Genomic DNA, 15,806 nt, shown 5'->3' with positions numbered 1-15,806 from the left:
CAATGGGTCAAAGAAGAGACACGGTTCCAAGGTGAGGACACACCAGCAAGACTGGATTTACTGTTTACCAAAGAACCCGATGTAATAGAATCATTGGAATATCTGTGTCCTGTTGGAAAAAGTGATCATTTGGTCATTGAGTTCCAGATGATAACAGGGAATGTGGAGCCAAGGGACGAGCTTTATAGGCAGGGAAGATACAACTTTGGGAAAGCAACTTTACAGGATTGAGAAAATTTTTCGAAAATGGAGATTGGAGAAAATTCAGAGAAACAAGAGAGATACAGAGGAAGTGGGATATATTTCTAGACCTCTGTAATTCGGGAGTGGAGAAATTTGTGCCAAGAGTAAGGGGGAAAGAAAACAGGAAAAAGGAGTGGTTTAATAGAAAGTGTATGATAGCAAAAAAAGAGAGAGACATGGCGTGGAACCATTGGAGAAAGAGAGGTAACAACAGAACGAAGGAAGAATATAAAAGAACTAGAAATGAATACACAAGAATACGTAGAGAGGAAGAAAGGAATTTTGAAAAAGGTATAATTAACAAATGTAAGGATGAACCCAAACTGTTTTATAGATTTGTCAATGGTAAACTGAAACAAAAGGAAGGAATCACCAAACTGAAACTAGAAGGAGAGGTCCCTAAAGACACGGCAATGCAAGCTGAAATAATGAACAAATGTTTCCAATCAGTTTTCACTAATGAAAAGGAGTTTGTGGAAGGGGAGGGAGTGACTAGAAATGTAGTGATAAAAGATATAAAAGTGGAAGTACAGGAAGTGTATAAATTACTGGAAGCTCAAGATGTAAGGAAAGCCCCAGGACCTGATGGAATCTCTAATTGGGTACTGAAGGAATGCAGAGAACAACTGGCAGATAAGATTCACGGTTTAATTGTGTGTTCTCAGGAAGAGGGGAAAGTGCCTCAGGAATGGAAGAGGGCAAATGTGGTACCAATTTATAAGAGAGGAAACAGGGAAGAACCCCTGAATTATGGACTAATGTCCCTAACCAGCATGGTCGCAAAATTGTGCAAGAGAATTCTGAAAGATAGATGAATAAGATATCTGGAAGAGATGAATATTTTGACTGATAGCCAGTTTGGATCTAGAAGTGGAAGGTCATGTGTTTCCAACTTGTTGAGTTTTTACTCAAGAGCAATTGACGTGCTACAGGAGAGAGATGGTTGGGTGGATTGTGTGTATTTGGAATTGGAGAAGGCCTTTGACAAGGTACCCCATATGAGACTAATGTGGAAACTAGAGAATATAGGGGGACTGAAGGGGAACCTCTTTGAATGGATGGGAGATTTTTTGAGAAACAGACAAATGAGGACAGTAATAAAGGATAGGATGTTTGGATGGAGGGAAGTAACAAGTGGAGTCCCACAGGGCTCGGTGTTGGCGCCAGTAATGTTCCTGATTTACATAAATGATATGGTAGATGGAGTGAACAGTTATGCAAGTCTGTTTGCTGATGATGCAAAGATCTTGAGGAAGGTAGAGGTTGAGGAGGATTGTAAAATGCTGCAGGAGGATTTGGATAGGATACACGATTGGAGTCGGATGTGGGAAATGAAATTTAATGCAAAGAAATGTAAAATATTGGAAATGGGTAAAAGTATCAAGAGGGCATCACTGAATTATTTGATGGGTAATGAACCAATCAGAAAAGCGAGAGAAGAGAAAGATTTGAGAGTGCTGGTCCAGGACAGTTTGTCACCTGAAAAACACATTAACAAGGCAGTTAGAAAGACGTATAAACTCCTGACTAATATAAGAGTAGCTTTTCATAATATGGATGAGGAGATGATGAAAAAATTGATAGTGGCCATGATCCGCCCCAGGTTAGAATATGCAGCGGTAGTGTGGTCCACACACAAAAGGAAAGATATAAACAAGATTGAGAGAATAAAAAGAACAGCAACCAAGATGGTCCCCAGTCTGGCAGATCTGTCATACAGAGAGAGGCTGGAAAAACTGGATTTGTCTTCCTTAGAGGAAAGGAGAAAGAGGGGAGACATGATTGCAGTGTTCAGGACCATGGTGGGAGTAGATAAAATTGACAAAGAAGATCTGTTTGTATGGGATAAGAGAGTAACAAGAGGACATGGAATGAAATTGAAAATGTCAAGCTGCTTGAAGGATATCAAGAAATATAGCTTTCCTTACAGAAGTATACACTTATGGAATAGCCTGGACAAAGAGATCGTCCAGTCTAAAAACTTAAACGAGTTTAAAGCCAAATTTGACTTACTGAGAAACAGCGATGGAAACCCACGAGCATAGTACATTCCGTGTATATCACAATTAGGTATATTAGGTAAATACTTAAATATTTGGAACGACTTAGACAAAGAGGTGGTGCATGAGAAAAACATTCATGTGTGTAAAGGTAGACTTGATAAATGTGGATATGGAGACAGGACAACACGAGCATTGCTCAATTCCTGTATACTACAAATAGGTAAATACACACACACACACACACACACACACACACACACACCAAAAGCATAATGCTGGCATGTTCTATATTCAGTAATTTATTTATCTGAATGCTTTGTATTAGTTTCCAGTTGTATCCCCTATTAGAGTACAGATATTCACTAACTACTTACAGGAGATTGAGCGAATAGCACGTGGGTCATCAAGCTATTCCCTAACTAAGAACCAATTGTTCAGTCGTCTAGGAGAGATGGTTTTCAGTCGGTACCAGGTGCAATATAAGCGGCAAGTTGGTGTCCTGGACAAGCTAAGGGACGTATACTCTGATTATGTGTCATGGTACCTCAACTGTGATCGACCAGGTTAGTCAACACTGTACATGTCTAGGCCCATATTAATTGTTGCAGTGGTGCTGAAACTGTTTAGCTTATGGTTTTGTCTTAGCTGAACGCAACTTAATTTTTAATATTGGAATTTTTATGTGATGATTTAGACATTCATCGTGTCACTGTATAATTAATGATTGTACTTTTCTTTTCACAAATTTGTGTTCGTGAGTTAGATGGTGAGACATATGTGCCTCGAGTACGGTGGCAGGAGTTGGCTGTGCAAAGCTCAGGAAGTCCCAGTGTTAACCATTGCCCATTGGAATGGCCAAATGCAGTGCTGACATCTATTGGCAAGTTTATGTACTCCTTGATACTCCCCAAGGTTATGATCTGGAATCCTCATCACTCTCGCAGGTATGTTCCCTGGTTTGAATCCTCAGCTACTTTATACAGTAAGTTCTCATTATAAGCTGTCTTTTTTTATCATCATCATCTGGACCTCCTTTCCCACCCTAGGGCAGGGTGAGGAGTAGCAACGTCTTTTTTATGTTCTTATAAAAGGATTTTTCCCATAATTTCAGGCACATGCATCCAGCTGTTTTTGAAGTCGAATGCAGCAAGGGATACCGGCATGTTGATAAGATCAAACCGTCGCCTGCATTAGTTGAATTATATGAAAAAGCTGCCTTGCCTACTCTAACTTTTGAGTCCACCAAGATTCCAATGGTATGCCCACCACTCCCTTGGGTCTCCACCAGGCTGGGGGGCTACCTCCTTAGTGATGCAAAATTTGTTAGGTAAGCGATACTTTGGTAGTGTGATAATTAAATATATGAGGAGCATCACCACTGACTGTAAGACAGTGATGGCTATGGGTGGAGGATGGATATAGGTGTTAAATAATCAGTGTTCATTGGTAGTGTGTTGTGTGTTCATGTGTTGTCATTTTGCTATAGTATGTAGTATGATATTCTTTGGTTTTATTTGTTAATAGAAGTTTTTAGTGCCTACTGTAACATTGATGTAAAACTGCGATGTGGCATGAAAATGAAAAGTCAGGAGTGGGAGCAGTTGAGGAATGTGTGTGGAGTGCAGAGGGTGGATAAGATAAGAACAATGTGATTCATGAAAAATGTGGAGTAAGGAAGTCTGTCGACACCAGAGTTGGAGAGAGTTTTCTTAGGTGGTATGGTCATGTGGAGAGAATGGGTGCGAATGGAGTGGTGACAAGGGTATATCTGTGTGAGTTTGAAAGTGAGAAGAGGCATGGGCTGTCTGCCTTAACTCATCACATCCGAGGGTTGTTTTCACCACCCAAACCACCAGCAGGTGTTTTTCTTAAAAATCTCCATTATTTAACCATAATTTCTCAGCTAAAACTATAATATAATATTATTGTGTAATACAATTGTTTGTGGGCCCTTCAGGCCCCCCTCGCACTTGCTCCTGTGGAGGGCTTTCGCACTGCTAGTTTATTTTACAGGAGTTATACCTATGGGCAAAAAATTCTACGGAGATCCTGTGCCGGGCTCCTGGAGCAGTGTTTTGGTCAAAATGTGATCGCTCATTAAATATAGTAAAAGTTTTTCAACTGTGATGGGACCAAGTTTTTTCACTTCAGCGAATTTTTTGCAATTTTTGTGCCAATTTTGGTGCAATTTGAATGTGTAGTTTCAGCTGCCCAAAATACACATACACACACAGACACACGGCTAGTGCTATAGTGTATTAGATAATATTATAATACAGTGCTATAATCATAATACAATAACAATAATACCACAAAACACTTGGTCATGTATACATGCCACCCGGACGAGATGGGTTAAAGTTGCTTTCCCTTGGATTATACACCGACCAGTGCGCAGGTGGGTCTTTGTCTGGTACCTTTCCATTGGTAGTTTTCCATGACATCAGAAGACTGGCTCAGGTTGTTATACTGGTTGCTTGTGAAATACCTGTATTGTCTGACTAAAAGAGTTTGTGATACATCGACATTCTTGAATTAGAATATGTTTGACATTCCTCGTGCATTAGACGTGGCCTGTTGTGTATGTGTTACCCATGTCATTACCTATATACTGTATTAATGTCTATAATTATTACATATTGTCATAACATATTACTACCTACAGGGATAATGGTGGTGTGTATTGTACGAGGCATCAGAAAAATCACTTTTAAGGCTGCATCTGCCAATTTTGTGTAATTTTCACAATTTCCTGATGTTACATACTGTTTCATGATGTTGCCACTTGTTATGAATCTGCAATTAAAAATTGCACAGTTTAAGAGATTCCACTATATATTTTTTATATATAATGCGTATATGTACCCAATGCATGTGCATTGGTTGTCTCAGCTTGGATCTGGCCCTGGTCTGGTAGTGATAGTTTTTGATAAAATGGCCAAATCCTCTCTTACACAGTCACTCCTCACTTAAAAGTGTGAGAAGTGTGTAGACAGAATGTGAATTTAAATGAAGTACAGTAACTTAAAGTGAGACATGCATCTGATTCATGACTTAGGAGTTTTAAAAAAATCTGAAAGCAGAACAAGTTTATAATGAATAATGAGACTCTTTAATTCAAGAAAAGGTGTTAATTCACCATCATCTGACACTTTTTAGGACAAAAATTACTCTCATTTATGTCCAACCGTATCATCCCAGATTACCTCCCAATGCCCATCAGCAGCGAGAGAGGATGGTGGAGTGTGGGAATCAGCAGCTTTATCCGATTATGGACTCACTCAATCAGCTTGGTAGTATTCCTTGGAAGATAAATCAGCCCATGTTGGACATCATTATTCAGGTGAGATAACTTTTTCATGTATTTTGGTTGCTGAAGTATAATTATGATTCTTAGGTTCTGTTTTCACAAGGCTGTGAACTGTGAAATGGAAGAAATTTACACTCGTAAATTAAAATTGTGTTCACTGTCAGGATACAGCATTTTTGTCCCAACATAAACCCCCTTCAGGTATGGAGAGGATCCAAGGCAGAGAAAGTGTATCCCTGTGATAAACACAGTTTTAATAGGTTGGTGTAGATAAATGAAAATGGGAGTGAAATTAGACATTTTAGCTTGTTGGCAAAAATCCCAGGTTTTAACATCCGAACTGATGACGATAGAACTGAAATAGAGGGAAGTGGAGAGAAGTGAATTGACGTGGTGATGGAATGTCTTGATCTTTATTTCTAAATTAACATACGTGGTGTTAGGATAGGGATGAAAAATGCCAAAATTATATGGAATTTCTCATTACAGGAATTGTAAAATGAAGTATTGAGTTTCTTTTAGCACTGTACTGTAAAACCACTAATGCACCCTGTCAGAGAATGGGATTGAGGAACAACAGTGAAATAATGGCATTAATCTAACATGGTGTACGTATTTCAATTCAGACTTTGACTTTTCTTTTAAGTCTCATATAACTGACTCATATCCCCACAGGTGTTCAATGATAATGGCTGTGAAGAGCTGGATATCCCACCTCCACCATCATGCTGTCCACAACCAGAGAAAGTTCATAGCGGCATGAGCAAGTCTGAGGCTCAGCGAGCCCGCCGCAGCCAGGTTGAGTATGAGCAGCGCAAGAATGAGATGCACTCACTCTGGTGTGATGCTCTTTACAAGTTGTCACTGGCCAACCATGTAAGTTATTATAACACAGATATAGATAATGTTTATTGTCTCAGGATAGGGCAATGAATTTAGATAAAAATTGTAGTATATCTGATGTAGAGTTGACTGGAAGTCATTGCTTTCTCTTTTTATTGATTCAGAAAACATTTTATAGCAATCAAACTTTTTCTGTATCCAGTGTTGCATTCACTTCAGGCCATTGTTCTCCCTTCCTCACTGTATACATCAGTGAGTCCTCCACTCATTTATCTCTTCTGTAACTGTGCCATTCCCATGACCGTGGTGGATGAATGGTGGCTTTGAGCTGTAGGAGAGGTGGTTGATAAATGCGTATGATGGTGAGTTGTAGTTTGCAAGGTTTAGAGTTCAAATCATAGAAGTTGCATGGAACAGTTTAAGGATAAAAGATAATTAGAATGGTATTCACAGCTCCCATTGGTAATAGCTTTCTTAGCTTATCCCATATTATCACTTGTGATATGTTATTTAGATAATTACCAGCTGCCTCTTGGGAATCCAGACTTGCTTTTACCATGAGCCAATCTCATTGATTGGTGTGTCAGACCATTTGACCACTGGACCTCACTGACATACAGTATTGTTTCTATTAGGTCCAAATAATATCAGTCATGAATATGATACCCCAAGCCCATCACAATGGAGGTGGAGCCCAGATGGTGATATATGAAAACTGTTGAGCAGCTTATTGTGTAAAAAGAATCCAACAGTATAAAGCCAAATCAGAGAACAGCCTGAACACATTGTGTTTAAAACTCCTGAGATCAGACAGTAGGAAATAAAAAATGAGGAAGATAATTCCAGAGTTAGTAGCTGCACACATGAAAAACTGAGAGAACCAATTCACTCCTGCATTAGAATTGGACAGAATAATGTGAAGCTAGATGGATGATGCATGCCCACCTTAATGGAGGAGGAATGCAAGCAGAGTTCAGAAGAGTGACCAGAATACTGTAATAGTGATAGAGTGATGCAACATTGGCAGAGACTGAAAGGAGTTAGTGAGAGGAGAGGTGATGAAATGAAAGACCTGTGGCTACCCTGTTTTCGAAGTACAGTACTGTGCAGTAAACGGTGAGACCCCTCTTGAACGTGAACTGTTCTCCTGACACAGGCAAATAAGGTCCATGTACAATGTCATCAACTGAGTTAGGTTAAGAAAATTGTGGACACTGTTCAGAACACCTAATCCCTGTGCAGTTGTTTTCTTAAGACTTGTACCAGTCATGTTGTGTTTCCAATACAGATTGAGAGAGAGAGAGAGATGATATTGATGATGATGATGATGATGATGATGGAGGAATGATTGTGTTATTGTTGTATGGAAGGGAGGGGCATTTGGAAGATTGTGTTAAGTTAAAAATGGAAAACTGAGTGTTCAAGGCATTAAAAGTGACTAGGTTTCTTTTACTCCAGTCTGAAATATGAGACAAATCTGAAGTCACATGTGCTAAAACCTCATCCCATGATTGTCAGAGAGACTTGGGATGGACTCTGAGGAGTGTGTGGAGAAGGGAAGGGTGAAGTCATCAGTGTAAGAGTAGGTAAGGCTAGCTGTATCTCAGAAGATTGTTGTTGGGTAGAAGGAGGTGTTGGTGAAAGGACAGAACATTGAGGAACACCAGTATTGGTAGTTATATAAGAAAAACAGTACGAGTATGTTTTGAATCACACTATATCATGACCAATAAGGAAGTCTGAGATTGAGGCACAGAAGGAAAGAGAGAAATTTTAGGACAGAAGTTTGGAAATAGAAAATTTGTGTTGTACTTGGTCACTAGCCTCAGAGATGGTTAGCACAAAAAAGATTATCCTGAAATCCCAGAAGGAGAATGACCTGGAATGAGAAATTTGTAAGATGATTGTCTGTGAAAGTCTAACAATATATAACCCGTGCTGGCAGTTAGAATGTTGTGGAAGGAAAGGAAAGGTGGGTCATAATCTTCCTATTGAGAATAGACCTTATATCTCTTTTATAACCCCATCCATATACAGATTGAACAACCATGGAGACTCTACACATCCCGATTCAATCCAACCTTCAAATAGAAAAATTCACTCATTTCACTGTCCACACACACTGCAGCTGTAGCACCCTCATACACATTCTTCTCGGCATTCAACAAGTTCCCATTTACTCCATATATTCTTAATACTTTCCACAATCCTTGTCTATCCACCCTGTCATATGCTGTCTCCAAATTCATGAAGGCTGTATACAACTTCATTCCCTTTTCTAGAAACTTTTCCACAAAAGATCTAAGAATGAATATCTGATCTACACTACCTCTTCCCTTCTTAGAACTTCCTTGTTCTTCTCCAACTCATTCCTCTGTTATTTCATAACTCTGTCAATATGTATCCTACCATATACTTCTCCTATTACACTAAGAAGACAAATGCCCCTGTGATTACCAGACACTTCTTTTTCCCCTTTTCTTTTGTACTGGGGAATAATTATACCTGACTTCCAAGTCTCTGGGACTTTACCTTCCTCCCAGGCCAATCTGCACATCTTCCACATCCGTTCTACCATTGTCTCTCCCCCATGCTTCAGTATTTCTCTACATACCTCATCAGTTCCTGGGATTTTCCCCATTGTGACTTTCTTCGCTGCTTCCACAGCTTCCATTACTGATTTCTTCCTTTCTTCTCACATCCCTCTTTCTCCAAGCCATTCCCTAGCTGCTTATACTCGCATTACTTTCATTCTCTATATTTAAGAGTTCCTTAAAGTGTTCTCTCCATCTGCTCACTTTTTCTTCCATCTTCACTGGTAATCTACCATTTTTATCTTTCACTCCTCGACAAACTTCTTTAACATCCAGTCTAACTCTCTTTACCTCTTAACAGAACATTTTCTTACAGTCTTCCACTTGACACTCAAATTCCATCCAAATTCCTCATCCACTGTCTTCTTACTCTCTCTTACTAATCTTTTCACCTCGCTCTTCCTCTGTACATATAACTCTCTTCCGTCCCTGAGCGTCCTCCAAACCCTTTTCTCATCCACTCACTATATGCTTTTTTTTTTTTTTTTTTTTTTGCCACAGTCTGTCTCACCTCTTCATTTCACCATGCTGTTCCCTGCACCCCCTTTTGTCTTCTCTTCACCTCACACACCATCGCGCATGCCACACAGATTTCTTTTGTGGGCATGTTGCACACACCTTCCATGTCCCCCATCTACTCCAAATCATATTTACCCAGTCCCTCCTCCACTTCCCTCTTATATTCTGCCATTTTTCCATCCTCTTGTAACCTTTCTACCTTCCTTGTATGAACTACTTCCACTTGTCTGTCCCTTCTTCTATTCCTCCATTTCATTTGAACCTTGACTTTCACCACCACCAAGCGGTGGTCAGGAAGTCCACTCTCCCAACCTCTATATACTCTTGCATCCATTACACACTTCATTCTATCATCCACACGCACATAATCAGTCATTGCCTCCCCCTCATTCAGTTCACGACTATCATAGCTAAATAGATAGGTAACACATGATTTTCCCTTTCTGAAGCTGAACTGTTTTTCAGGTATCATATTGTATTTTTCCAGATGGTTTACCCAGATTTTTCATATCAGGTTTTTTTATATCTTACAGTGCTGGTCAGTGATGCTGGTTGGTAGTTAAGTGGATTTTGTTTATTTCCTTTCTGGAAGAGGGGAACAATGTTTGCTTTCTTCCAAATACAGTATCAGGTAGTTTACCTTGACTTAAGGATTCCTTGAATATTAAATGTATTGGTTGGGGTTTATTGCTCATGTAATGCCACTCAGGGATGCGTGAGGCTGGTCACTCATCATAAATGTCAGGACCAATTTGTCTAGCCCCGGGCTTCTAGGTACCTTATGGGGCAACGTAGGATTGGATGATGGATAGATGGATGGATTGGTCTACTTAACTCTTCTGCACATTCATGTAATGCCCAACCTCTGTGTGTGTACTGTATTTACCTATTTGTGGTATACAGGAATTGAGCAATGCTCATGTGTGTGTGTGTGTGTGTGTGTGTGTGTGTGTGTGTTAAAAGATATTTGTTGTATGGTTTTACAGAGAGCATTTGATATTTATACATTAGTTTAATACATGGGAATTGTGATTTTATCATTTTATTGATATTCATCTGTACAGCAGTATTGTCCAAGGTTTAGGTGTTGGATTTCCAGGATCAGTTGCTTTAATCAGTCAGGTAATGGGGAATGGATTGGTGTATTTGTATATCTCGTGACAGTGCTAGATAAAATGAGGTCAGGGTAATCAGAGAGTATTTCTGTAGTAGCCACATAAATTAGGTTCCATTCATTCCTCAAGTTGGAAGGAGGAAGTTCCAGTATCACTTCACAGTTTACAGATCAATTACTTTTTTCCCAGAACAGAGTCTTAAAATATTGTTTTGATAGTTTTTACAGTAGTGTAAGATTTTGTGTTATTTGGTTATTACTAATGCTAGCTATTTATCCCCAGTTCCGTGAGAGGGTTTTTTGGTTCCCTCACAACATGGACTTTCGAGGCCGAGTGTACCCATGTCCTCCTCACCTTAATCACTTGAGCTCTGATGCTGTTCGATCAGTCCTCCAGTTTGCTCATGGGGAAAAACTTGGAGCAGAAGGAGTGTGGTGGCTTAAGGTTGGTATTACACATCAGTAAATTTACAACAGCCCTATGTAAAGTTTTAAAGTGTTTAACCGATGGATTGTGCAGTTACCTCTTTTTATCCCACCCTGTGGTGTGCAAAAAAAAAAATATTTTTTTTTTTAGTTTTTGTTTATTATAAACTAGAAGATAATCATCAAGGACATCATCAGATGAAAAAAAAAATCTCTCCCTGTCCATCTTTGTGTAGGGCCATGCACAAATTTATATAGGGGAGTAGTAAAAAATGGGGGGGGGAAAAAATGTTTTTGTTAATCAGTGATGAGTAACACTGGTCACTCACATTTTAAATGTCAGGATCAACTTGCCTAGTCCCAGGCTTTTACACTCCTTATGTGGCAATGTAGGATTGGATGATGAATGAATGAATGAAAAAATAAACTTGAAGATTAACATCCAGGGCATCATCTGGAGAAAAGAAAAAATCTCTGTCTCTCTGTCTTTGCGTGGCGCCATGCATAAGTTTGTGTAGGGGTGGAGTAGTTAGCGGTGATGCATGGCCAGCACAGCCTGAGCTGTGGCTCGCAACGTGACGCTACCCAGCCTGATCTGCGGCTCGCAATCCACGTGGTAAATTAGCGATGCTATATTTGTATTACGCAATTACACTTACTCATGATTCACTATAGATACTATGAAGTCAGCTTATTACCCATCAGTCATGAGCCAGAAGCATGAGCATCATTTAGAATTATTTTCCATGAAGTAAAATTCCTTGCACACTTACTACACTAGAAGTAAAGACTGCTTGAAATCTTTATAGGGTGTTACCACATTTATTTCTTATTTTTCACTATGCTCTTGTCTTTGGTGTCACCCTGAGAAAGAGGGTCCTGTTACGGCATTACTTAGTAGGGTTGTAACCCCCCACCACCACCACCACCACCCTCACCCCACCTTTTTATTTTATTTTTTCAACCAACCTGCATTTTACAAAGGGGGTGGGGGTCTTTATGTTAAAGATTTGTGTTTTCTATCAATCTATGTATTGCCAGACGCCTTAACCCCTAAAGTACGCAATTCGCTCAGCAGGTCTGTCCCTCCAGCAGCAAAACAGGGTCGATCTTTTTACTTTCACCAAAGTAAAAATTTTTCTTCCACATTTCAAGAGACTAAATTTACACACCTGAAAATGTATGTTTCAGCCAGATTGACCAAACAGTTATCGCACAACCATCCGTCAAAGATGCAAAAATGTACCGATCCCGAAATTAGAAAATGTACAGAAAATGCATTATTTACGGTAAATAATTATATATACATAACTAATGTCAATGTGAAGTGTTTCCTAGGCATGAAATGTGAGTGTGGGATGTGCCCATAGCAACAAAACAAACGAGGCAAAAAGTGGAGGTGGAGTTTGTCTGGCTGGAGGGGGGAGGAGGAGGGAAGGATAGGGGAGGAGGGAGGGGGAGGAGGGAGAGGGGAGAAGGGTTGCTATGCACACACACTGCTGTAAGGGGTATGTTGGGGTATGGTTGGTTGGAAAGGGACAATGTGGAGATGATGCAATGGGGCTGAGGGAGGTAGAGTGACGGTGGTGGCGGGGTGTTCCTTCTCCCCCACCTTAGGGGGTCAGTATCGTCATACCACCCCACACATTCTAGCTCCCATTGGTCTGATCCTATATACGTCACCAAAGGGGCAGAGTTACCCTCCCCCAGTTTTTTGTGTGTCTTTATCGATCGTGCGGAATAGGCTGGTGTGTCAAATTACATAAAAGCACGATCTTGTGGCATCGGTCTTGAGGGGTTAATCCCATAAGGGGTGGCCACAAACAAATCGCCTCCACGTCGCTCAGTCCCCTGCCATTTAACTGCCCTGCTCCCAGCTCACCCCCCCAACTCACTCATATACCTCTCCACTCCATCCCTCCATCTTATCCTTGGCCTCCCCCTCCCTCTCTCGCCCTCCACCTCGTTTACATACACTCCTCTCGTCAGTCTCTCTCTCTCCATCCTCTCCAAATAGCCAAACCACCTCAATGTGTTTCTCCTAATGCTTCCTATCACATCCACACCACAACATTCCTTCACATCCTCATTTGTTAGTCTGTCTTTTCATGTGACTCCACATGCTCCTCTCAAATAACTCATTTCCACTGCTCTCATTCTTGACTTACGTCCCTCTAACAAGGTCCAAGGTTCACTTCCATACTTTAGAGTTGGTATCACAATATTGTCATGTAGTAACATTTTCACTTCCCTGCTCACTTCGCTGTCTCATATCACTGCTTTCAAGGAACCAGCAAACTTTCTTCCTTGTTGTTAATGGGCAAAATGAGTGTCTTAAATTCAATATTCTCTGGCTTTTCTTTTGAATGTAGCAGTTCCTTGAAGATAAAATCAGTACAGTAAATCCTCATTAATTCATACTTCAATAAATCGTAATTTGGGATAACTCGTAGAGACTATCATGAAAAAAAAAGAAAAAAAAAAAAAATCATCTCGTAAAAATTTCCATTAATTCGTGGAAACATGAGGTAATGAGGTTAAAGTTGTAGTTATGATGCAAGATGCTCCACGTGGTAACATGTTTTGGAGAGAATAGTTTGTATTAACCTCTTTACTCACGGGAAAAGTGAGAGTTAGGCTTGTAAACAAACACCTATCTTGCATCCATGCCTCTGCGATGCTCAGTTTGCCGCCATATTTTGCTTGCAGCACATCTCTCTCTGCTTGCTAGTGCTTTTAATTGCATTACATTTTGTTCATGGAGCTAAAAGACCAACATACCCTGCCATTATGTCTTCTGATGGTAGCAAGAGGTCTACTGTACCATACGGGAGGAATGGCATTAAGCTGAAGAGCCTTACTCTGCAGGAGAAACTGAAAGTGTTGGCTTGATGCAATGCTGGCGTTTTGACTTGTTCAGTTTGTGTTGGGTTTGATATCAAACCCAGCACATTATAGGTTAAGTGATGTAAGTGATACAGTACTGTAATGGCATTTACAGTGTATAGTATAGTAATCTAAGTGTGTGTACTCTAAGTGCACAAAGTGTTGAGTGTTTATTAGAAAAGTGTTCAGAAAAATGACCTAGAGCCCCCCAGTCCACCTCTTCACTCTGCCAAAGGCTTCCTCCAAGCTTGAATACTTCCCTGCAATACCAAAACAAGGTAAGGTTCTATTAGTTTAAATTTTTTTTTTTTTAACATACTATACTGTATAGCCTAATGAGTTTTTGGAGGGAATGGGGGGAGACCCCAATAACTCGTAAAAATGCTGACTCGTTGAGGGTTGGAACCCAATTATCAAGAGGTAACAAGGGTTTACTGGATATTCCTGTATCAGTTCCTGTATCGTTGCATGGTATTAGTTCAAGATATCTCAGTTTATTATTTTATTTTGAGGTTTCGTACACAATACCAGTCTGTCTATCTATTGCCAGATGTCTTAATCATGTATAGTACTTGGTGGTCAGAAAGAAATTGCCTCCATGTCTCCCTGTCCTTTGCCATTTGGCTGCTCTAAATCCAGTTCATATCTCCATCTCATATATATGTTATCCCTCTATATCCTCCCTCCATCTCATTCTCAGTGTCTTGTTCCCCTCCACTCCCTACACCTCCACCTCATTCACAAGCACTCTTTTAGTCAGTCTGTCCAATTTACATCCTATCCACATCTCCAAACCATCTCGGATATCTTAATGCATTTATATCCACATGGACACCACAGCATTCCTTATTTCCTCATTTGTTTGTCTCTCTCTCCATGTAACTCAGTATGTTTCTGTTAGATAACAGTACCAGTAATTTAGAAATAGATATCACTAATTTATCTTTTTGTTTCTTTTATTTTTTTTATATCCAAGAGGTGGTTGGGATTTATTGCTCTCATAATGCCACTCAGAGATGAGTGGGGCTGGTCATTCTCATCTTAAATGTCGGGAACAACTTGTCTAGCCCTGGGCTTCTAAGCTCCTCATGGGGCAACACAGGATTAGATGATGATGACTTCTGGAGTATAACAACAAACATAGTTTTCATTTACGATATTGGATGAGGCAGTCTTATTTACAGTACTATGAACAATTCATGTATGATCAGGTAAAAAAAAAAAAAATTGTTTAACTCATGTTCTTTATAAAAAAAAAAGAAATACAGTACTTTAATTCTTACTATTTTGAAGAATGCAAAATTGACCCTGCTTTGGCAAAGTATCAGTAAAGATTTAAGTACAGTGCCTATTAGTACAGGAGATTGTAATATATCTACTGTATTAACAGTCGTAATTCCCTTCCCCCCCAATCATCTGAGGCCTTAAAGAAATTATTATTGTCTTTCATCTACAATAATGATAACTGACATTTCTGTCTCAGCTACACCTGATCAACCTGACGGGATTGTTGAAGCGAGATGCTATCCAGGCAAGAGTGGAGTACTGTGAGAGTGTGCTGGATGACATCTTCGACTCAGCTGACCGACCCCTTGATGGACGCAAGTGGTGGACGAAAAGTGATGAACCCTGGCAGACTCTTGCTGCTTGCAAGGAGGTAAAGTTCATTATTGCCATAAGGCTTACTTCCAACACCATTTTATGTGTACAGAAATGTGTACAGTTTGGGCCCTGGAAAAAAAAAAAAAAAAAAAAATCTGTGTTTATCATGGTCTAGACCTTTTTGCCCACGCAAGGATGATGTTTGTTCAGATTCATTGGAACTGCCAAAAAAAAGAAAAAAATGACTTAAAAGGATAGAAGGTGCA

The 15,806-nt window shown here is 39.9% G+C and overlaps 1 protein-coding gene across 1 annotated transcript in view; it reads left to right on the top strand.

The window, feature by feature from the left end:
* PolrMT (mitochondrial RNA polymerase) overlaps window positions 1-15,806 on the top strand; it is a 44,759-nt gene that overhangs the window by 14,982 nt on the left and 13,971 nt on the right. The window contains exons 7-13 of the mRNA XM_080281778.1: window positions 2,623-2,809; window positions 3,010-3,190; window positions 3,358-3,573; window positions 5,448-5,589; window positions 6,232-6,432; window positions 10,910-11,071; window positions 15,422-15,595. Coding sequence (XP_080137904.1) covers window positions 2,623-2,809; window positions 3,010-3,190; window positions 3,358-3,573; window positions 5,448-5,589; window positions 6,232-6,432; window positions 10,910-11,071; window positions 15,422-15,595 — 1,263 coding nt within the window. The remainder of the gene's footprint in view (window positions 1-2,622; window positions 2,810-3,009; window positions 3,191-3,357; window positions 3,574-5,447; window positions 5,590-6,231; window positions 6,433-10,909; window positions 11,072-15,421; window positions 15,596-15,806) is intronic.

The sequence above is a fragment of the Coenobita brevimanus genome, chromosome 91, assembly GCF_032717465.1.
Source record: "Coenobita brevimanus isolate Jiangsu-jjx chromosome 91, ASM3271746v2, whole genome shotgun sequence".
Lineage (NCBI taxonomy): Eukaryota > Metazoa > Arthropoda > Malacostraca > Decapoda > Coenobitidae > Coenobita > Coenobita brevimanus.
The sequence above is the reverse complement of the archived record's forward strand: the minus strand, read 5'-3'. Positions and strand labels throughout refer to the sequence as shown.